General features: G+C 37.3%; 4 protein-coding genes across 6 annotated transcripts in view; 2 read left to right on the top strand and 2 right to left on the bottom strand.

Annotated features, from left to right (window-relative positions):
• The first annotated feature begins 246 nt into the window (after positions 1 to 246).
• Positions 247 to 6,545, top strand: LOC105458928 (wolframin). The gene is made up of 6 exons (XM_011704546.1): positions 247 to 545; positions 1,209 to 1,313; positions 1,419 to 1,635; positions 1,712 to 1,938; positions 2,022 to 3,223; positions 3,322 to 6,545. The coding sequence occupies exons 1-6, from the start codon at positions 488 to 490 to the stop codon at positions 4,111 to 4,113; spliced, it is 2,601 nt and encodes an 866-aa protein (XP_011702848.1). The 5' UTR covers positions 247 to 487; the 3' UTR covers positions 4,114 to 6,545.
• LOC105458927 (vesicular integral-membrane protein VIP36) lies at positions 5,746 to 10,057 on the bottom strand. Its single transcript, XM_011704545.1, has 7 exons — positions 9,638 to 10,057; positions 8,543 to 8,658; positions 8,217 to 8,414; positions 7,883 to 8,045; positions 7,367 to 7,533; positions 7,149 to 7,212; positions 5,746 to 7,086 (listed from the first exon to the last, which is right to left on the bottom strand). The coding sequence occupies exons 1-7, from the start codon at positions 9,753 to 9,755 to the stop codon at positions 6,935 to 6,937; spliced, it is 978 nt and encodes a 325-aa protein (XP_011702847.1). The 5' UTR covers positions 9,756 to 10,057; the 3' UTR covers positions 5,746 to 6,934.
• A 1,646-nt stretch (positions 10,058 to 11,703) lies between these two features.
• Positions 11,704 to 17,470, top strand: LOC105458930. 3 transcript variants are annotated; one of them, XM_011704547.1, is made up of 3 exons: positions 11,704 to 12,605; positions 13,331 to 13,391; positions 14,252 to 17,470. In XM_011704547.1, the coding sequence occupies exons 1-3, from the start codon at positions 12,463 to 12,465 to the stop codon at positions 15,536 to 15,538; spliced, it is 1,491 nt and encodes a 496-aa protein (XP_011702849.1). In that variant the 5' UTR covers positions 11,704 to 12,462; the 3' UTR covers positions 15,539 to 17,470. The 3 variants fall into 3 exon arrangements, with proteins under 3 accessions (XP_011702849.1, XP_011702850.1, XP_011702851.1); XM_011704548.1 differs by having other exon boundaries at positions 11,705 to 12,466; XM_011704549.1 differs by having other exon boundaries at positions 11,705 to 12,155.
• Positions 17,471 to 18,593: 1,123 nt separating this feature from the next.
• Positions 18,594 to 24,157, bottom strand: part of LOC105458934 — an 18,065-nt gene continuing 12,501 nt past the window's right edge. The window contains exon 5 of the mRNA XM_011704557.1: positions 18,594 to 20,581. Coding sequence (XP_011702859.1) covers positions 20,114 to 20,581 — 468 coding nt within the window. The 3' untranslated portion in view covers positions 18,594 to 20,113. The remainder of the gene's footprint in view (positions 20,582 to 24,157) is intronic.

The following is a 24,157-nucleotide window of genomic DNA, read 5'->3' on the forward strand; positions in this document are numbered from 1 at the left end:
GGGGGGGGGAGGGGATCCTTCAAGGCGGAGACGCGCCGCGGCGGTATGTACGCCTCGAGGGCGAGAGATTCAAATTTCGGAGCGGCACTTTACGCCGCTGCGCTCGCGTGAAGCCGGCGCTTTGTTTACGTACTCAACCTGATCCAACCTAGCCTGACACGACGCTCTGGGCAGGCAGTCAGGGACGCGCACGCGCCGCCGGCGCCGCGCATCCACTGCTCCACGCTTCGCCAGCTATTCAACAGGAGCGCTCGGCGAAGCCGCGCAACGTGCGTGGTTCGTGCGTGCGTGCGTGCGTGTATTGTGGTCCTCGGCGTTTCGTGTGGCGCCCGCGCGGCGCGATTCGGCACGCGAGAGAGACGAGCACGGCGCACGTCAGCCAGGCGTTCGCGGCGACGAGGCCGACGAGTTTGTTCTCTCGGCGCCGCGAGAGAACGCGAGTGCGGACGAATCTCGGAACCGCGCCCTCCGCCCTGAGCCGTGAGTCATGGCTGGTATCGTACCGCTGTCTGGTAGATCCGGCAGAAAACAGTGGACGCTCCACGGTAAATCATCGCCCCGGGGTGAAGGTTGAGAGGGGAGGGGGGGACGCAAACGCGACCGGGGTCCGAGGGTCGCCCGGCCCGGGCGAGGACGCGCTGATTTCACGCTTCGAGAGACGCGCACGTGATGAAAATCGCGCGGTATTCGACGCGTACCCCAATACCCGTCTTCTTTTAACACTTTTAACGGACAAGTGCGAATCGTCGAACGAAGGAAATGACGAAAATTACTGACAAATCTCTATTTCAATCGCGACGCGGAATTAAATGAGTCGCCAATCGATCTCTCGCTGATAATTGCTATTCTCTTATTTTAACGTAGTATCAATAAGAAAAAGCGCGTTATTGACAATTGATATGTAATTATTACGTATCAACGAAATTGGAGTAGTCCGAATAAAAATTTTGAAAACGATTAGAATGCAAATCATAGAATATACGAATAATAGAGGATCGTATACACGGATAATAGAATTATATATCATCCGTATGTGTATCGCTTGCAATAAAAACAATACGTGAAACTATCAGTTTATAAACTGTCAAGTTGATATGTGTGTATATATGTCTCGTATATGTGCATGATGTATATATGTGACATACTGGACATGAATTCTGATTATTTTTTTTTCTGATTAAATAGCTAATTCTAAGTCCTATTGATAGATGGGCCTAAAGGTTCTCTTAGACGGTTACGTTCCCGATTGGCAGAAGACGGCTGTCCGGAATCTCAAGTGATTTTGGCCAAGCAGTTATTGGAGGAGCATTGCGGTAAGCGAAGTATACTCTTGACAGCAAAGTTCCTTTTACGTTGTCTCGTTCTTACTAGGCTATTATATCTGATGTATACAATTATATTTACAATTATATTTCAAGAGCTTGATGTTGATAAAGACGAGAACGCAAAATTGGGCGTTTACTGGCTAACGAAGGCCTCGGAGCAAGGAAATCTAGAAGCGACTGATATTCTCAGAAAGTGCTTGGCGACTGGCCGCGGTATCACGGAGCATAACTATTACGACGTAAAAAGCTGTCTAGACATGACGCAGGACGAGAAGTTGGCGAGAAGAGCCGCCAGGGAGATGTTTATGAGGTAAAGAAGAAGTAATTAGACATTATACGAATCAATGTGTCTCACACGCTGTATAAATGAATATGAAACTGTTCAGTTTGTCGAACGGCGAGGACTTCATAACTATGGAGCAGTTGCAAAAACGTATGAGGAATTTGTCATCCCCATCGACCAGCAGTGCCGATTACTTTCAATCGAATAACACCTCCAGCAACTCGTCGCAGAAGGAAGTGAACGACAATGATAACGACTGCTTCCCCAGAAATGGACTTCCTGATGATTCCCCACCGGCAAAGGATGAAGACCGAACGAACGACGGTCACGGTAAAAGAGATTTCCATATTTTTTTTATCACTTGTACGTTACGTTTTTTTTTTTTTCACTTGAATTTTACTGTGCAATCGCAGGTTGGACGGATCAGGGTGAGAAGATTACAGAGGCCGCTCTGGTGTCCGCGGCCGCGAGCTACGCGCGCGGAATGCTTCCGATAGTGTCGCATGCTCTCTGCATGGTGGATCCTTCCGAACTGGCGCTGGACACGATACCGTTGCTGCAGAGGCCGTTCGTCCATCCGTTTACGTCGCTGAAACGTCTCTACAGTTGGTTGGTCGAGACCCTGGGCCACAGAGGGGTGTCGATCAACAGGGTTCTCTTCACGTCGAATCTACACATTCTCCTGCTACTCTTGCTGTACTCCTTGTTCGGCACGGAGAGCCTGTTACTTTTTATACCGATGGCTCTCTACTACCTCTCGTTCGTGGTCATGGTGGTGGCCACCTTCCAAATGCTCCAACGGAAGCGCGAGTTCAACAACTTCCGCGTGTGGTCGGGCCTATTTCTCAGCTACTCGGGCGGAAATCTGAATCCCGAGGAGGCGGAGTATCAGTTCTGCCGCAACAACCTGAAGCCGTACGGGCACTTCTTTCTCGCGCTGTTGCTGAACCTGATGATCTATCCTCTGATAGCCCACCAGTGGACTCCGCAATCTGAATTCACTATAATAGCGGTCACGCTCACCCTCATCACCCTCTGCAGCTTCATGTGGCGGGACTCTTCGCGGTTTCCCGATTTCCTGGCCCTCTTCAGCTTCGGCGTGCACGTACTCGCCAAGTATCCCTACGAGACGGACATGGTTGTGGCGCAGAGCTGGAGATTCTTGGACATCAGGGTGCCAACGTTCGCGTCCTACGTTGTCGGCAACGGCATAGAGTTTTGCCTGAACTTCCGCGCCGTGTTTTACCTCCTGATACCGGCGGTCTTCGCGAAAATGGCCGCGCGGGACGGCTGGCGCGGCACGTATCGGATTCTGATACCCCACTGCGTTACTCTGAGTTGGTGGCAAATAGCGATCTTCAGTTCCCAAGGTGCCACGTGGTACGGCCTGATCAGAGGCGCTCTCGCATTAGTCGGCATGGTCCTGTTTCTTCCAATCGCCGGTATCGCTTCCATCATCCTACCGTTCGTAGCGATTGCCAAATACTTGTCAGAAAATGATCTGGCCATGAGGATAGCGATTACCACTGTTCTCGGAGGAATGCCGTTCTTCGCTTCGTGGTACCTGAGGAAGACCAGAACGTCGAGATTTAATTGGATCATCACGCTCATGCAAGTACGTATATCGTCGTATCTGCTCATCTTAGACTCACAATATTCTTCATGTATTTATTAATATGTATGAGTGTCTTGTAAATTATATCTTTTCTATAGATTGTTCTTGGCGTTGGTGCTGCGACGTTCTTATCGTGGCCGATGTTAATGGAATACAACCAGGATTCCGACGAGACGTACGATATCGCGTCTACCTTAACATGGGATCAGTATCAGAACTACTGTCATCAACCTGCGTGGGAAGAATTGTCGTCGAAGGCGCAAGTGCAGGTGCAATGCGCTCAACTGGAAGGCGTGCCCGTCTCGTGGGAAGGCTACGTGACGAATATTAGAGTGAAATCGATGAAGAACAATATTGCAGTTGTATTAAACAGGTTGCCCGACAACATCAGAACATTACTTAGTTGTATGTACGGTGAACCGTACGAGGAAAAATGTAATTCGGGCGATGACATTCGTCGAAAGAACTGCAAGCACATCACGAGCATTCAAAAGAAAAGGAACAAATGTTATTTTCCGTCTTGGGATCAATACGAGTTTGAGATATTCGTCAAGATGAAAAGCGGCATTTGGGGAAGCACCACGGAGATACGTCTCGTTGCGGACCATTCCTTCACCAATTTCAGTCTGAACATATATCCGGGCGATAAGATTTGGTTTGCCGGCGCGCTTCTGAACAATGGCTTAGAAACGGAATCTCTTCTCGGCGGCGCCGAGCCGCACATCGATTTGGAAGAGGTAGGATGTCTTGCATGCAACTCTCTTGATTTGAAAACGTCTTATAAACGTTACAGGCATCGTATAAGTTTAAGCTCTATCATCAGAGATCTTTGTCTCAGCGTAAAGACTGTATTAAACTTTCTGTTAAATCCGATTGTGATGTTCAAGTGATGACATTCTATATGACTGAATCCTTTAGATCTCTCTAGCTTTTTAGACCTAATGTAGCGAAATTTTCTCGATATCTAATTATCGCCATGTTAAACAGAATTTGTTTAACGCGATTTATATTAAGGAAAAATTAAATTACTATTAGAATTCTATTAGATTCTGAACAAATAAAATTTGGAAACAGAACGCTTGTTGATGTACTAAAAAAAAAAATACAATTTTAAACAAATGTGGTATCTTTGGTATATTTGCAATGTAAACTTTGTCTTATAAATGTCCTAAAGGTATTTCAGCATGGAAACTCTATTAAAAAATTTTGTGTTTGTGACAGACAATTTTATGGAATATTTATTAAAAATTTATATTATTGTAATAAATTATTCATTCATTTTTTGCATTATAATTGAAAATGTACTGTATAAAACAACATGTTATCTGATAGCATGCTACATATAGTATAAACTAAACTGAAACAAGAAATTGTTATATATACAAAGCAGCGTTTCTTCAACGTTTAATACATACATGTAAATGTGTGTGTGTGATATGAAAGTAGAAAATAGTGCAAATATTTCAATGTTACCGAATGCCTCAGGCAATATACATACATACGTACACACACATATATACATACATATATACATACATACATACATATACTATGTATATGCGTGTGTGTATGTATATATGTATGTATACATATTAATAGTTACATTAGGCTTTCATGAACAAGTCATAATTTGCTTCAGAGTATTATATATACATATATACCATATATTTTAAGATTTATATATTTTCCTATAAGCATTGCTGCCAGTAAAAAAAGGAAGAGAGAAACGCTTGATATTTTTGTATTCCGTTTATGGAGAATAATAAGAGATAACATCTTTTTGATCTTGTTTTAACATTGTAGTGAAATTGTATTTCTTACTAGGTTTTTATAGTACATACATTATATCGCGATGAAATTTTAATTAGTTTAACGGCAAGGCAGTATGCAACCTCTGTATTTGTAAATAATCTTAGAATATTAAATAAGCTATTATTATTATTAAGAGAACTATGTTATTTCATAAAAAATTTTGTGCAGTACTGTCGTATACTAACATTCTGTTAGAACACTACTACACTAGACATGTCAAAATTCAGTTACCTGAATAATGCAGCTTTTAAAGAACACTGAAAATATATATACATGTACAAACAATTCACTATACTGTACATCGATGTTAAGTGTTTAGCTCTACAAAATATTAATGAGCATATCTATCTGGTAGAGTTAAGGGCAGTTTCGTCATTGTATCACACAACGACAATAGGAACCAAGACCAGTACAGTAGCAAAGAGATAAGACAGACATAGATGTGCCTTGGTGTTTTCTGTTCGAATGATTTTAATGTTGATAATAAAAGTACTCTATATGCTTCTTCAAGAGCAGACAAATGAAAATTAAATGCGTTAAGACATCACGAATTCTTACATTCTGATGTGCAAATGTATATTTTTGTCATGAACAATATTATATTCAGAAATAAAATTCAAAATGTTGTCTTATTTCAATACAATTGTGTAATGAGTTTTAATACCTTGTATCTAGTTCTTTTGTGAAAAAAGTAAAAAAAAACGTATACCTTCAGAATTATAGATTTATTTATTCATTTTGTATTTGGCAACATGATACATTTATTGTGTCGAATGATAACATCATGTCGATAACAAGACAAGTTTATTAAACGGTTTGGTTCCCTTTTTCTTAGTTTCCATATAAAAAGATTACAGTACAGAATTTTACTATGTAATTATTTTATACTGAGATACAGTAGAATCCCCCACATTGCATATACTTTCATGCGATATTAGATATCACTCTAACACAGCATAATTTATATGGCCAATAATTTGTTTAGAGTTGCAAATCTATAATCTGCAAATAATCTCCATCACAAACTTTATGCAATATGAGAGTTTCGAATACATTAATTTTCCTTATGTACAAATATAAAATCTATGTTAATAAAGTCTTTTCTGTATCTATAATTTGTATACGAAAATAATTATTCAATGTGCAAAAAAAAAATTGCATAGAAATAGAAATTCTGTTTAATTTCTATACCTTATTTAGTTAAACAATATCCCTTTTATCTGTGATGTATATATCCTTAAGTAGTTAAAATCACTGGACTTTAGAATTAATTTATGGTTCCAACCTAGCCAAAAAGGTTCTGGAAAAAGTATATATTACCGCAAAAAGCTTGTGTATGATTTGCATATGGCTTGAAATTAATACATATAATATACGAATTTTTCCAAGACCTTTCTTAAATATAGTTAACAATGTACACGTCATAATACATTCATTACGTCTTCTCATCCTACATATTTTTTTAGAAGTCAATTATGTAAAAAAAAGACTTATTTCGTTAAATTCGACGTGGTATTTCAAGAACTTTGGTAAAGGAACTGTAATAAATACATATTTTTACTGACTATTATAAAATCAGATAAATGTACATTGAGCCCAATCAATGACATCGACAGTTAATCCAATGGAACAACATTCTGTAAATATTGGAATCAGTATCATTAGAATACTTAAATACACACGCACGCACGTCTCTCCTTTACCCTGAAGACTTTTTATTCTTACACGCAAAGGAAAAGGTTTATACTAATTTTCATAACAAAAAAAAAAAAGAAAACCAAATAAAGACAGTCTTATGAGCATATTACAACTTACATCTTACAAATGAAAAATTTCGGATAAAGGAGAAATCGGTAAGCTGCAACGCACAAGCCACACACACGCAATCTAAATCCTGACTTAGTAAAATCGCTTTCTGCTATTTTCCTGATGCTTCTGATAAAGCATAATGACAATGACAACACACACTATTAACACGAGTGCACCGACTAACATCAGTAGGAAAAGTTTTATTCCACTCATGCTAGATTGTTTCGGATCTTCTACACGTTCTGAAAATAAAAAATTTATATTAGAATAATAAATTTATACAAAATCTTATTTAACTGCATACCTCTTGGTGCATCGTAGAATGCTGCTGATGGCACAATTTTTGATCTGTCTTCAAAAGGCTTAGGCTGTAAATTGACATTATATTTTTAAGTATCATTAATTTGTGTAAATTACTATAATCAGTTTACATTTTTATCAAATAACAATATATGTGCTTTACAGGCATATCACACAATTAATATAACGGAAGTATCGAAAAAGAATAAAATCAGTGCTTACATCATCTGGTAGGTCTAGTTCATAAAAACGAATTGACAATATGTCATGATTGTCAGACAAATCACCCGTGGTAGCAGAAATTCCAATATAATATCCAGTTGGAAGCTTAACATCAGACACTTGAAAGCATTGTTTCCATGCTGCTTTGTTGGCAAGGTCCGTGGAGACTTTATTGAAATAAGAAAAAAAAAACATTGAGAAATGTGGAGTTATGTGTATATAGGCATATGTGTATAATTCTAGTCAGTAAACACGCATACATGTGTGTGCATCTACACACACGCAATTGCGCATGCGCGCGCGCACACGCACACACACTTGCAAATCAAGAAAGAGATAATTATAAAGCACATAAAAAACAGGAAACAAAGTACGATTCATTTTAACGTGACAAGACAAAGTACAAACGATGAATAAGAACAAAGAAAGATAGTAGAATAAAGGAAGATAAACGATTATATGACACACGCCACAATATAAAAAAAGCATTGTGTTTAAAACTTGATTTTTACGTACCGGTTAGGACGTCTCTTTCGTATCGTACAGCTATGTGCGTATCGTGTTCCAAGTTTCGAAATTTAGCTTCACATCCAGCAAGTTGAGTATGAGTGCCGTCGCGATCGTGATCGTAATGCAGAGATCCATTGTTAACCATTCCCGAGATATAAGGATGTTGATGCTGTTGCAAATATATTATTTACGTATTAAAGGAAAACATAAAAAAAAAATAAGGCTAAATATAGGATATAAGAACCTTAAGTTTTGTTAATTAAAAAACACTCAAAGTTGCATGCTCTTAACTCGATTACTCAAACTATAATCAGATTTTAGAAGACTGCGTTCAACATACGTTATGTTGACCATTATGATTGCTGTATGTGTCAAGTATCACTGCTAATCCTTGGAAGTAGTCCTGACTCCCGAACACTGGACCGGATTTCATCCTTTCCTTGGTGTACCAAATGACAAAACCATCTCCAAACAAATCCTTTCCTTTTCCGTGTACTTTGAATTGAATTTGCAGTTCCCAATTGTCTATGTAGCATGGCTATAAATATAACGAAAATCTCAACTGTGGCGAACACACATATAATACGTATAATTTTCATACACCATGTCACATACTAAAGTCATACATCTAAGACTCGTGCGTTAATGCACAAGTGAAATACTTGCCACAGAATTCCATAAGGCACCTTGTTTACTTTGTAAATCAGGAGTTAATCTAATGTAACTGTTAGTCACCATCGTACTTCCCATGAAGTCCCAGTAAGGTATCGTCATACCAGTGCCTATTGTGTTAAACATAATCTTATGAATAAAATAAAATATTTACGTAGCGCTGTATAACCTTGCAAGAAGGTCGAAGGCGCTGTAATCCACCAGCCGGTGGAGTAAAAGTAAAAAATAAAATAAAATAAAATATTTACGTATACTACCATATAAAAAAAATAATTTAATAAATATGCTGTATCATAAGTAATTAATTCATAATCCATTTTATATATATGATAAAAAAATATACTAGAAACTCATTGCATGCTTTCTAAACTTTTATCGAAGCTTCATCGATGCTTGCATAATTTATATTACTTATTATTTCAAAATGTATACGTGTACTAATCTTTCTTTCTCTGTGAATAATATTTTGTAACATCATATTGCAAAGAAATTCTTTTTAAAATTATCGATCTATCGATTTTCAGAAGTGATCTATAATTTTTAAAAATAAAAATTGCGTTCTTAAAAAAATAATGACACTTTTAACTCATGTATATTTAATTTTAGCTACGAAACATTGATATAGCGATGCAAGTCTGCATTAATTAATCGCCTTGTAACCTTAAACCAGTAGCGAACTGATTCGCCAATTGCGATTAGATAATAACAAATGAACCAGCATAAATTCTTCCACGTTGGCGCGCAACAGGAAATTCCAAGGAGGAAATTTATAATTGGAGAAAAAAAACTGGAGCATTTGGAGCTCTCGCGTTTCTTTTAAGAAAAAAAACTCGACTCTTTGTCCTATCTACATTTTACTAATCTTGCGACTCAGCTGACGAAACACGTAGATACGTGTTTTTCATTAACGTCGTTATTTATAGAAAAAGATAAAGTCTCTCCGCATTAATTAGTGGCCTCGTAACCTCAAAACCCATAGCCAAACTGGTTCCGCGGATCGCGACTGGATAATAGATGAACGGGCAAATCCTTCCGCGGGCGACGGGACACCCCGGGGGAGACGAGCGACAAGTGCCGATGGCGTTATACCTTGGTACGGCCTGATCAGAGAATGCTCCCGCTTCATGTAGTCCTGCGTGTTCCATTCCGTGGCGAGGGCCTCCACCAGGACGCCGGCGAGCAGAAACAGCCGCAAAATCGCGCCCATTGTCGATCCCTTCCGATCGGGCGTTCCGCGCGCGTCTCGTGTAAGACCACTAATAAGCACGTGGGTGGAAAGAGTCAGTGAGCGCGCTCGTCCGAAGCAGCACCCGCCAGAGTAAAGGCCATTCACGCGTTACGCGACGTTCGCCGAGCTTAAACCAACGTCATCCCCGAGTCGAGTCATCCGGAGTAACCTCCGCCGAGGAATTGTCGGTTTCAACAGTTGGGCAAACTTGGAAATTTCGCTCCGCGCGAAAATGCGACAGTCGATAACGTCGATAACCCCAAAGTGGCGAGGCCCAATTTCCGAAGGAAAGCCCGGCAACTGTACCGATGTGGTCATGAAAGAGTAGAGTTGGCCATCTGTGTCTCTGATAGTATCGGTGACGGAGCGCTCCGGCCGGACCCGGCTTATATTGCGATCTCGAGTCGCTCCGTGATTTTTCGCACGGTCTCTATATGTTTTTCTCAATCGATAACGGCAATCTCGCGGAAGAGTGTTTCGCGAAATAACTTTACGTCATAAACGAAGTAGCATTTTGTCGAGATAGTAGATCGTCGTTATACGTGTTAATCATTACATTAATATCACGGTTTCGACGAACTGCAGTTTTCGAGTGCTCGCGGCCGTGTGTTGCAACCTATGTACTTTAATTCTTATCGAGGGACGAGGATGCGTATAATCGTCGCTAGGTGCATATTTTAATTATTCGTATTTATTATTACTTTATTAATGACTTATTTTTCTATTAACTTGGAGAAAGATAGGTCGGATTTGATTCGCTAGGTGCATATTTTAATTATTCGTATTTATTATTATTTTATTAATGACTTATTTTTCTATTAACTTGGAGAAAGATAGGTCGGATTTGATTTCTACGTTACATCCGCGTAAAATTATCGCGATCGGTTAGCTGCTCCGACCGGCGGCTCCGCTCCGGCCATTTCGATTCGATTCTTCGAGGATCGCAATATCGCTCGATCGATAGTTCCAATCGATCGACACGGAGGCCACGGAGCGCGTCTGCGGCGCGTCGTGTTCGAATTATAGTCGTAGCTCAGTAACTTTTACCGTCCAAAAGTGAATCTCCCAAGTGAAATTGATCGCGAGTAAATAATGACGTGTAATAATTAAATACTCGTTGTCGCATACGATCATTTATTATACTCGTTGTCGCGATTTCGAAATCGACAATCCGCAATCCGGAGTTACCTCCACCTTGGGGCGCAGCATGGTGTATGTGTGTGTGTATTGTACAGTTATGGACACATTGATTGCGACACTTTCTTTTTTATAGATTTCAAAACGCACTAACACTTTGCAAATGCGGACCACGATTGGTGTTATATACTGTCTCTAGACTAAAGATCGTACATCGTGGTTCGCATTTGCAAAATATTATTTATTTATAAAATATATATTATATATATTAAATATATATTAGAAACTTATGAGAAAAAAAGGGTCGCGATCGATGTGTCTACAACTGTACAATACCGTCGTCGTTAGATACGTATTGATCTTTTCCAATATTTAAATAGACGGCAAATAGACGATAACATTATACATTTTGTTTCGCGCGTCTAAAATTGAACTGAATCTACTATTTTGAACTGAATTTACTATTATATAATTGTGTTTTATCTAAAGTAAAAATATGAAAACATGGAAAATTTCATCATCAACTTCTACAGGCCAAATTTTTCGCTTTTCCCCAAGGAAAAGTGTGATTGGCGTGGCATATACTCCGATCTAATCTAAAACGATCGCCATTCGCTTCTCCGCCGGCCGGCTCGTATTCGTACGCGACGCGCGAAAGCGACGACAGCGCCACGGCGAACGCCGCGCGTTTGTAGCACGCCAAACGGGATCTCGCCGCACCAACGCACACGAGGACACGGCAAGGGCGAGCCGGCCGGTTGTACTACGTACATGTGCGTAAGTGCAAACACATAAACACACACCGATCGGTCATTTGTAATCCGTGGCCGTCCGGACCAGTTTCGTTTCGTTCCGTTCCGTGATCGCTCCGGTCGATTTCTCGTCGCCCGTGAAACCCGAGAAAATCCCGCCGAGTCGCCTACCACGAGACTCCGAGAGTCGTCGCCGCCACTCTCCGCGCGTCGTGGTGCAATTTTTTCGTCGAAGCGTCCGTGGAAAGCGGCCGGCCGCTGGCGCGCGTCTGCGCCTGCGTACGCGCTCGCATTCATCGTCAGCCCATCTCGCCGTACGCCGTACAATACAACTACGGTCGGTCAGCGGTTGTATGGCGTCCTGCGTAGTACGTACGTGCGCTTGAACTCTCGACCGGAGCCGTTCGTCCCGCTCTCTCGTGCACGAGATACCCGGCGCCCGCATTCGTTACGGCGAGATCCACGTCGCGAATAGTCGGCCGCGACGAGAGTAAGAAAGGGCGACTATTAATATTTGTGAGCGGTGGAGGAGAGCTTGCGGCAGAAGAGAGAGAGAGAGAGAGAGAGAGAGCGTGCGTATGCGTGCATGATTGCTGTGTGTATGGTGAGAGAGAGCGCGAGAGGAGAGCGATAGTAAGGAGCAAGATTAAACTTGCCGTACGTTAAGTGGGGGCTCTCACGCGGGCTTGTTGCGTTCGCACGCAAGTAAGATCGCAATAAGACGAAATAAAAAAAAAAAGGGCGGGGAGTTAACCGGGTGCGACTAATAGGGCACGCCGCTAATCGCTGTCGTGGCCATGGGTAAGACGCCAAAGAAGGCGGCCCCTGGGGGCGATGAGAGGAATTTGTACGTTCGGAGGCTCAAGGCAACGACCGTGCCGTCGAGAGCTTCTGAATCTAGCTTGCCCGAGAGACAGCGCGAGTCCGAGGCGTCGAACAGGTTTGTAGAAACAATCAGCAACCAGCGAATTGCAAGTTCCGCCAGAGTTTCTCAGTCGCGCGATGTATATATATATATATATATGTGTGTGTATGTATATATATATATGCATACACACGCTTATCTCTTTCAAGTCTACCTGACCAAATTTCTCCCTAGGCCTACCTGGAAGTGGAGTTGCAGATTGTAGTAAATTGTTTGTGTATTGGCACTTGATGCGACACTTGGAACTTGTTAGTTGCTTGCCGCTGTAGTTTACGGGGTGTCGGTTTATGTTGTTTGTAACGTTTGCCAAAGAATTGGGATATTGCATCGAGATCATGTCATACCTAGTCATTCTTAAATGTAGTCGCGTTTACAAGTACATTGTAATCATATCGCATAAACGTCACTGAATTTCGAAGCGAAGAATCAATGTTGCCAGTTCAGAATATCTTTTTTAAAGTTAAAGTCATGTTAAGACATATTTTGCAATGAAATAGGTTGCTGAACCAGACACCAACGTTTCAGATTTAATTTTACAAAGAGAACATTGTAATTGATGCATGTAAGAAAAGAAACAAAGATATTTTTTCCATTCTTAGATGAGAAACTTTGGTTCACCTTCTTTTACATACTTCTAAATTAGTTCCTCTCATCACCTCCAGCATTTCTTGCTCAAAGGCCATTTGTAATATGGCTTATCTCTTAATTGATTAATATTTTTTGTTATTTTGTTATTTTAGGCCAAAACTGGTTGGAATACAGAAGAGAATAATACCGCCTGGACCAGGAAAACATTTTAAGGTATATACTTCTAATTTTTCTTAATTTCTTATTTAATTTAAAAACTATTATGATCTAAAACAAAATCTAATGTGATTTTATTTTGACTAGATTTTAAATAATTATTTGGAAATTATTGTAATATATTGGTTTATTCATAATCATTGAAATTGTATTACATTTCATGTACTTAAAGTGTTATACTTTATTTATTTGGACGATATTAAGTAGTAATCAATTGATTAAAATGAACTAAAGACAACACTGATATTTATTAAGAACTTACTATTAAGATAATGTTATCTATTAGTATCAATTAGGTATAGGCTTATCAGTATGAATTTATATGGATATTTTACATGTTATAATTGTTTGATGTAATTATGTACTGCTTACAGATTTGTTTTTTTATTTAAAAAAAAATCATGTTTTATTTGTTATCCATTAATAATCTTATATACCTCTATTTCTCTATATTTAATAATTTATATGGAGAAAGAAATGAGTGTGCGAGAAACAATAATAAAGTTAATTGGTATATATAATGTTGTAATATGAAAATATTTTATATTCATTATTTAATTTATTTACTATTGTTGAAATATTAAACACTCTATTTTTATTTGCTTATTTTATAAGCAGAATGTTGGTTTATATATGTGTATATATATATTTTTATTTAATATAATTAAATTTCTATAAAAATTATGCATAAGTATATAAATATCAATAAAATATGTAGTCTGTATAATAATTACAAATTGATTGAGATGCACAATGCATAACTCATGCTGATGATAAGTCTATGACTTTAAATTATGTATTAGGTTCTTTTTGCATTGCCTTAGGTCTTTGCAATGTAGAAATAATATATGTTATAGAGCAAACTTCGCCCTCCAACAAAAATTGAACAACATCAAACAGCAAAGCAATTTAAAGTACTAATGAAAAATCCAGAAACAAAAAGTACAGACATGCAGCCAGGATCGGACGAAGCTGAAGTCAAATTGAATGTTTCAATTCAAAAAGAAAATGTTACGGAAGAGAACAACAAAACTGTTGAAGCTGTTGAGAATAAGGAAGGATATATTGAACATACCTTCGAACTGGTGTCAAGCGGACAACTTCAAACATCTGCGAAACCTATCCAGGAGGTAATATTTGTGGAGAACGTTACTGTTTCCCAAGAAAAAGAAGGAGTCGTAGGAAGTGTTAATGCTGAAACCAAAGAAGTGGAAGATCAAGAAGGTGACATCAAAATAATATTTGAATCTGAACAAATTTCCATAAATAATGGAGAAGAAAAATTGGACGATAAACATCCGAAGGACAAGGGTAAAGGAGAAGAATTACCTCCGGTACCAGAGGAAATGAAGAACGGTAACGGTATAAATGAAAACGAAGAGATGCAGAGCGAAATTTCTGTCGACAACCAAAGCTGCTCGGTCGACATCGTTGAATCCACAACATCGGAAATATCCGAATTGTCGGAATCCGTTAGTCAGAATGACACACAGAAGGACAAGGAAAGAATTGACGATACCATGAACGATGCTTCATTCGTTTCTTACGATTCAACTATAATGCTGAAAGATGTACAGATCAGACTCAACGATTGTCTGAAAGACAATTCGAAGCTTTATGACGTAAGTAACACGGACGATATGCCGAATCAACTGTTAAAGGACTTTTCGTTTGGAAAGACGCTGAGAAACATCTCGGGAAGACATTCCATCGGTCGAATGCGTCACGTTACTTTCCGTGAGAAAAGGATATCGCCGAATAGTTCTCTCTTTGTGAATACATCAGCTATGTCTATGCCACAGGATGAGGGAACGGAATCTAAACATTTACATTATGGCAGCGGTTTATTGTCCGACAGTTTCTCTACGAACGGTAGCCCATTAGACAGAAAACGTAGAATTGAAACGGAGAATTGGGGCTCGGCGAAAAAACAGAAATCGGACGAAGAGAGCAGTAGTATATTGAATACGTCTATAAATCTATTGAAAAGTCTGCGCATACCTATGCAGGTATCCTCCACGCCGAAAGCCACACCTTGTAAGTTTGAAACCAAGTTAGACATTAGCGGAGTAAAAGATGATGACAATAAAATGACGGCTGAACCAACTGCAGAGAGTACAAAGAAATGGTGTGTCATCATGTAAACTGTCGTGACAGTCAAAGTATCATTATACGAAAAAAAAAACATTTTTATATTTTCGGAAAAAGTACCAAAAACTATACAATCAGAAGTATTGCTTTTTAGCTTTTACTGGTAGATAATTTCTCTTCTAATCGATTGAAAATAATTGCATCATTATTTTGTTATTGTTCTTACAATTTTCTCTACCATATATATTTGTTCTATAACTTTCGGAAATTTATTTGCGATATTAGGATATACAATGTATATTTTCAATAATTAAATTAGACGAATTCCATGCGCTGTTTCCACCGTGTAGATTGCTGAAACTATTGTAGTGTGTAATTTTTCGATGTCAATTTTGGGATAAGGTTATCTAGAAAGGAACAAATAAATTAGATAAGAAAAGTACAATTTTATTAACTTTTGACACGACTATTTTACAAATAAAGACTTGATTCTATGAAATGTACCAACATTTAATACGGTATAATATAAAATGATTAAGCCCGCATGTACAGAAATATTATATGTGTTTAATTTCAGTACATGTCTCCCAATTTACGACCTATGACATATATGATTATGATTTGTTATTATCTTTAATGTCGTTCTTTAGAGAGATCATTAAACAGGTTTTATTTCCATTACAAATATAAATAAAAATGATTCTGCAACGCAACGTTATATTAATCTAATGTTTATTTGGGACTAATGATACTTGATTATTGCTTTATGCATATGTTATCACATAGCTATTATCGTTAGAAAATTCATATTTCACATATTCACGACATTTATTCATGCAATGTAATATTCATATTATGTAATAGAAATACATATCCCTCCTTAAGTATTTAGTTCTTAATGAAATATTTATATTTTTAATTTGTAATTCGTTGAATTTTGATAAGAGTGAGAGAGAGAGATTAAAAATGCGTTGTATTTCACGGAACTCTCTAGAGTTATCACGAACAAATTTTTGAAAGAAATAATAAGAAATTAATTATATAGGTATATCTTTTTCCTAGTTATAGCAAGTTGTTACTACCAGATAAGTTGCAGTGTTACTATTGCATTTATAATATCAACAACTTTTTAAGGTCTACTTCGCCGTAATGAAATATTGTTGACTACTATAAACGATCCATATACTTATTATCAAAAAGATTCAATAATTACATATTATATAATATTAGGTATATAATTTTTTAACTGATACAGATTTATTCTATATATTTTTAAAGAGGACGTAGTAATTATTCATGCAACTTATTCGGTGTAAGAATACTCATTTTTATCGAAAAATATTAACATCTGTTGCAACTGTAGAGTTCGAATGTAATCTGTAGATACAGAATTACATATTATTATGCAGTGTATCTTAAAAGCGAAACGAGAAATGACGAAGAGAAAACATATATCTTTGGAAAAATCTCATTTTGTATGCGACTTTATTTGTTAAAATTCTTGTATTCAAGACTTCTCATCTGTGGATTTAAGTAATTCTTATGTCATCCATTGAAAATGACGTTACGTTGCCTTTATATTAAATCTTTGTTGGGATATATACATAACATATATCGAGCTAGAGATATCACTTCGACCTTCCATCATATAATAAATGAGGATTAGAGACGATAAAATAATTCGACCAAAGTCAGATTTCCAGTGTCAGTCGATTTATTCGTTTAGATCTGTTGAGGATCATTATTAATTTCGAAAACATATTTTATGTAATGTGAAAAAAAGTGATTTATATATACTGTAATGCTGGCCGATTTTTTTATCAATATATAAAAATGTAATTTAGATCAATAATTAATTCAGGACTAAACGAATAATCGTTAGGACATACTTTTATACTTGTTCGATTAGTAAAAGCGTTAGAAGCATACCCAAGATGTACATAGGAACCCCTATGAGATTTATAATAAACTCTCGAAACTACAAACTTGTTCATTGATTATTTCACCGTCAAGTAACCCCACAATCTTTATTTCTGCGTTAACAGAAATAATTCTTAGATTTTAAATACGAGGTTATCATGTATTTTTTTATTACTTAATGGTATGTCACGTGATCATGTTACTATGTAATTTATTATATTGTTGAAGTTACATTATTAATTTTGGTCGTATATTTTCAATATGTTTTCTCTGTGTTTTTGCAGCATATATTTTTTGAAAATATAAACAAATGGTATGATAAAAAAAATGTAGGACAGAAAACTTGCCGATGTTATATGATGAAAAAGATACTATATTGAAGATACCCGTTGCCGCATTGAAAGCGCAATGAGATGCAAGAGATGGCGGTATAAAGAGAGATTTAAACGGGTAGAGAAATAATCTCATATCTCCTAGGTGCTTTTGATCGCATTCCAGAAATATGACGTTGAATCAACACAGCGAGGAAAGATGTATCTCGGACGAGTGGCCTAGTTAAATTGATATCAACGTCATTGCAAATTGCTAATTACATTATAATTTACAACTTGTACAATTGGATGACATTCACTTGAAATTTTAAGCGTCATTCTTATTTTAAGAGCGCCTAATTGAACATAACGTAACATAATCAAAATATAAGAAATTGTTGTTTCATGGAAAAAAATTAAATTGTTTTATTTTTGAGAATGTGATGAATGTTGAGACAGTTGAAATTGTTATTAGAAATTTCCGTCATTAATAATGATTAGTTAATTTACGTCATTGATAAAAAGGAAAATACTGAAGGGATATTATTTATTTCGATGTATTTGTGTGTTAATTTTATCAATAAGTACGTAGAAAATCGTTTGACGATATAAAATTATTAATGTCTATCGAACACGAGATTGGTACAGCGAATTCTTAAAGCATATTCTAGCCTCAATTACGTGGTAATCGTGGTATATTTCAGTTATTAAGACTTCCTCTCAGACGAAACTGCGCCAATTATGCTTAAATTTGATTCGTCTGAATTTCTGCCTTGATATCAGTCTTCGTAATTAATATCGCTCCTTTCTTCTTCTTCTTGTTAGAATAAGGGTCCTACAATTATTTCGAGATGTATTTCAATAAATGTAATAAACGTTTCGTTAAACGTTTTTATTGTTAATTTACATAATTTTAATATAAATGTGTAACGATTGAAACAATACACAGCTTTGTTATAAAATAGAGCTTATCGATTATTAAAATATCATTGTCGACTACTTTGAGTATTAATTTAATATAAATTTCATACATTGAGCATTAAAATCCCTTAGCGTAGATATAAATAACATATGTGTTAATATTTCCTAGCGTTATACAATTTAATTGCAAATCTAATTATTTTCTTTCGTTATTATGTTCTTAGATTCTATATTCTATATATATTTTATAATCATATTTTGATTGTAACGGATAGGTACGTCTGTGTAATTTGCTCAAGTTTCGAGAAGTCTAAAAATAATTACAATTTACAATTTCTTATAATATCAATTATTAAATCGAAAAGATAAATATTTTTACAGGTACAGCAGTTACCGGAGAAAAACGTAGCTGTCTCGTATTAAATATGAAGATACATTATATCATTCACGAGAAAATTAATATTTATTTTAAACTTAATATCTTATTAAATATGACAAAAATATGCACATTTTTTCATTCGGTTTTACGAATATTTCCTTTCTTATATTCATTTATAAGTATATTATGGTTTTTATTTGTCGTCTTTTTGGATTAAGTACCGTATCGATTGATACGTTTAATATAAATCTTTTTCTCTCTTTCTTTCTCTCTTTTTTTCTTCTCAACGATAACATAATGTAGATAAGAACCGTGTAAACAAGAATGGCAAGACACTGCAATATACACCGTGTCATACTACCCTGAATTCTTGATTCTGCGGTCGGTGGAACCACGAGCAACACGCCCGAGATACGTTTCTGAAATTTAAGGTCCGGTTGCGGCGTCAAGTGTCAACGGTGTAGAATGCATATCATAAGCGCGAATGAAATTGGAGCATGCTGCGGGCGCAGCATCCCACACGGGGGATTGTCTCTGCTTTTCATTGTACATTCAATTAGCGAGTTCGACCTCGCACGTTTCTCTATTTTTGTTACCAAATTATAATTGTACTTCTGAAAATTCTGAGTCATTTTTATGTCATAAATTGGTATCTCGTAAATTGATAATTGTACTCAGAATTATTTGCGGCATATTGTATTTTTATAATTATGTATTGTGTATCTCTGTAAATTTTATATGTTATTTTCTTCTCTCTCTCTCTCTCTCTCTCTCTCTCTCTCTCTGTCCGAGACTTTTCTTCCTCAAAATGTACTCTAAAAATTATATCACGTTCTGAGATAAAGATACATTTTTCTGTGACTATTAAATCAATATGTTATTTTATTATTATTAATTTACACTTAATTAAATCGTTAGAAAAAATCATTGTATATAGTTTCGCTTATCTGGCTCGATCAACTTTCTCCCTGTATATATTTCAAAAATTTCATTTATACGAAAAATATTTTTGCATGTTTTTCAAACATATTTTTTAATTCTGCATGAATTCCCTTTTTATTTAATTTTTTTTTTTTTTATAGAAAAATCGCAGTGCTTCAGCAAGTTAACACGACGGCTCTGTGAAGGCAGGGACCTTGGCAGCCCTTCCGAAGTCCTGGCCACAGGACCGATCTGATTCTGGTCCCGTGCGGATTCGGGGAGGCGTGATGCCTCACGTGCACCTCTCGACGGAACTCAAGACTCTGCGCCGCGTCGAGCACCAGCGGCGTGGAACGTGCCAGGCACGCCCAGGCCAAAGTGGAGCACGCGGTGGCGTAACTCTTGACCTCGGCGCAGCCACGCAAACACGGAAAGTCGTACAGTGTCCTCTCCAACTGGCTGACCACCTGCTCGGCGACCTCACGGGAACCGGTCTGCGCCCCGGAAGTGGCCAGCTGCCTTTTTATGCATTCCTCGAGCTCCGGAGTCGCTGCCGCCGTCTGGGTCGCGGCCGCGCCGTTCAGGATCTTCAAGGCTTCCAGGCGCCTCGACGTCTGGACCATGCCGGCAAGACGCCACGAGAGCTGCGAAGGGCAAGATATGACGATTAGCGGAGGCTGCGACTGGTGAGCTTGTAATTCCGTTTCTAAAATATGCATGCCGTGCAATATAAATGCGCGCGTAAATTACGCGCGTCTGCTCGACAAGATGCTGCGAGTTACTTCCGCAGGTGTTTATTAAGATATTCAAGACGAATATAATAGAATGGAGAAGGAGTCGGGCACGTTTCGCGTGCGACGCAGTATAATTATCACGAACGGATGTTTTAGGTAGAGATTAGAGGTGGAACAGATTTCAGAACGTATCCGCTCATTCATGATTGACGTTGACATATAATTCATACGTATCACGTTGGAATCATTTTAGTGCAAACAATCGAATAATTTCTTTTGCGTGGAAATTTCACGATATATAATATCAGATTAACGCAGTAATATTTGATAAACATTATATCTTGCAGATATTATTAAAAATGTATAATCCTCTAGGTCGAATAAATCATTATTATACTTTTATTGTACACCCATTAATTTTTACAAGATTTATATAACAATGTTTATCTTTTACAATATTTTAAAAATATCGCAGCAACGATGTCGGCAAAACCTGAAATGTGCAGAAATATTCGCTAGAAATTACATTTCCCTCCAGTTATTAATTGTAAAACACATTTTACCGCTGCCACGTTATTATGGGGTATATGTCGATCGTAATCTATGAAATCGAGGCAGCGTGGAAATCACTGCTGTGAGCTTTAATTAGATAACATGTAAGCGCGTTTCTCTTGCGTTTTTCAAGTTATCGCGTAATTGCGATGGAATCCCGCAGAATCACATGGCACAAAAGAATCCTCTTCGGGTTTGCAGTGATAATTTATGAGCATTGTTGATGAATTATCACTTTTAACAGCGGCTCGTCTTTAACGGTTAACTGTTTTCTCAATACCGTTACAGACGCGAAGTTTCGCGATTGCTATATTATAACTTGTGCGTTTTTTTTAGATATTTTTATAAATGTATAAAAACTAGACAGACTTAAAGAATCGGTATGTTACTAAGAACGTAATGCGATATCATTTCCCCGTTCGTTTGTGTAACCCAGTATTTTCTTGTGCTTAAAAGAAATCGATATTTCCGTAGTTGATTCACGAAGAGTTTAAAAACTTCAATTTTAAAAACTTGACGCAAACATTCTTCTGGTTTGAACATTGAAATTATAATGTAATGGAACTTGTAACAGAATCCTGATTAATTCATTCCTTAATATTTTATTACATTTGAATCGATGATTTAGAAATATTATATTATCGGTAATTTATACCAAAAGAGAATTATATTCTATGATATCACCATTATTTTATCCAATTTAATAACGGATAAATACATATTAATATTATGAAAACTTTAAAACTGATATCAATTGTGTTATGACGAAGCATTTAAACTATTGTTACTTAAAATATATGTGGACAGATTCATGATAACTTTTGGCCGATATTAATATCAAGAATGCCCGAGAAAGTTACAGAACTGCTGATACACGAAATTCCGCGAGATTGAGTTAGAACTTAAAGTTCTAGACTTTGACTGCTCTGCGTGACCGCCAGCTGAATGTAGCGTGGGTTGCAGTATCCATAGCGCAACATTAAATTGAATTGTAATCGGTTGCTGAAGTTGTTATTTGTGTAAGCAGCGTCGCGAAGAATTGCTTCTGAATAACACACTATCGTCCCTTTCCTAAGTTTTCTCTTCTCGCGTTTACAGTCGAGAGAAGCAGTATTTCTGGGACACTCTGTACAGCGGGCGTGGGTGTGTAAGAAAGAGCGAAAAAAAACTGCCTTCGTTGCAATATCTATTTTATCGCGTGCTTCTCGCGTATTCGTGTGTGAAAACCATCTTTCCGCTGTGCAGCATATTAGCTGCGGGGCGATAGGCTATCAGGTGTACAGATGTACCGTGCTCGATCATTCGCAATTGCATCAAAAAAGCAACGCCAACGATATTTTGAATATCAATTGCTTGTCTTTTGCAGAATTCGATTTAACTGACATGCTGGACGTTAGAAATTCGAACGATTTAACTGCGTCAATAGTTAACACAATTACACACATAGTTTTTGACGTTATTACATCAATGATAAGTTCACGAGGAAATCTTTATTTCTAATTATATAGTTAATTGATCGGCATTTATAGAATTTTCAGTTAAAAAAAAGATTATATGTGAAACTACATGTAAAATATTTTTTCCAACACAAGTTGATATTTATCTTTTATTGCAAAAGTAATTTGTTGTAATTTGTCGAAAAGAAATAATTTATAATTGTAAATTATTTTTTATGTTCATACACTTTTAATTGTCAATTTCTCATATTCTATAAATAAATTTCATAAAATCGAGTATATATGGCGATAATAATAAAAAAAATAATCATAAAAAAATATAGTTTATAAAAAGTATACTTGATATAAGGTATAAATATTCCTGCAGAATATTCATGTATACAAATATAGGAATATTCGTTGCTCGAAATTCATTTTAATTCTTGCGCATATAAAGTTTAATATTATAAATGTTTTGTTTTTTCTTGATATTGATATTAATCAAAGTTACCATATAGATTTGTTTATATTAATTTATATTAACTAATGACTTAAACGCTTATTCATATCATGACTTAATCAGTTCTGGCATATTTTTGCGACGGTGTGTTCTATCTACGAATACATTTAAGATAGGTACACAGGAGGATGAAAAGCTTCCCCGCGCGGAAAAGAAAACAAAAATGCACGAGGCAAATGGATATAGTGAAGGAATGCCTTCGTCGTGCTTATTTTACTGGAAAATCTGTGCGCCAAACGAGATAGCGGACGGAATAGCGAGTTAGATATCTCGTCTGCATTATTTAAGAAAGCGGTTGCCTTTCGTACTTTATTTGATACGGTAGTGAGAGGAGAATAAGCTTCTCTCCGAAGGACGTTTTACTGGATTTCGGGGCTTTAAAGTATCGATCAGTGGCTGCCAATATTTCGTTCTTTCTTCAATTCTTTATTCCGTCGTCTTGGCCATCTTGATGATATTTGCGTAAGATATACCGAAAGAATCTCTGCGTACAAAGAGCCATTTCGGGCTTACAAATAAATCGTATTGTCGATTGAAATCCGCTTAATATATTCATAACGGAATTAGTTGCCACAACTCGTCTCAAAAGGACGCGTCGGACTCCCGTGACTCGACGCTACTCGACACCGCCAGTTCTGACGTCGTCGGAATCACACGGTGATGACACTTGTCGAAGAAAATATATGTATTTTACGAATCCCCCGGTCGGGTTATCGACCAAGTGACAACAGACCGTTCTACAAGGTGACATAAACGCGCGCGCGTGAGGGTATCGAGGAGGAATAGTCCGTGTTAGCGCGTGTGTGTCGCTTTCTTCGTGGATATTTATTTTAGTTCATCGATTTCCGAGATATCCATGTGAAAGGTACCTGTATGTATCCGTGTATGTATGCAAAGTACCTAATAGCCTCAGGCTGACGGACTAGCGTCTCTCTCTCTCTCTCTCTCTCTCTCTCTCTCTCTCTCTCTCTCTCTCTC

Source organism: Wasmannia auropunctata, unplaced genomic scaffold, assembly GCF_000956235.1.
Source record: "Wasmannia auropunctata unplaced genomic scaffold, wasmannia.A_1.0 LD334250.1, whole genome shotgun sequence".
Taxonomy (NCBI): Eukaryota; Metazoa; Arthropoda; class Insecta; order Hymenoptera; family Formicidae; genus Wasmannia; species Wasmannia auropunctata.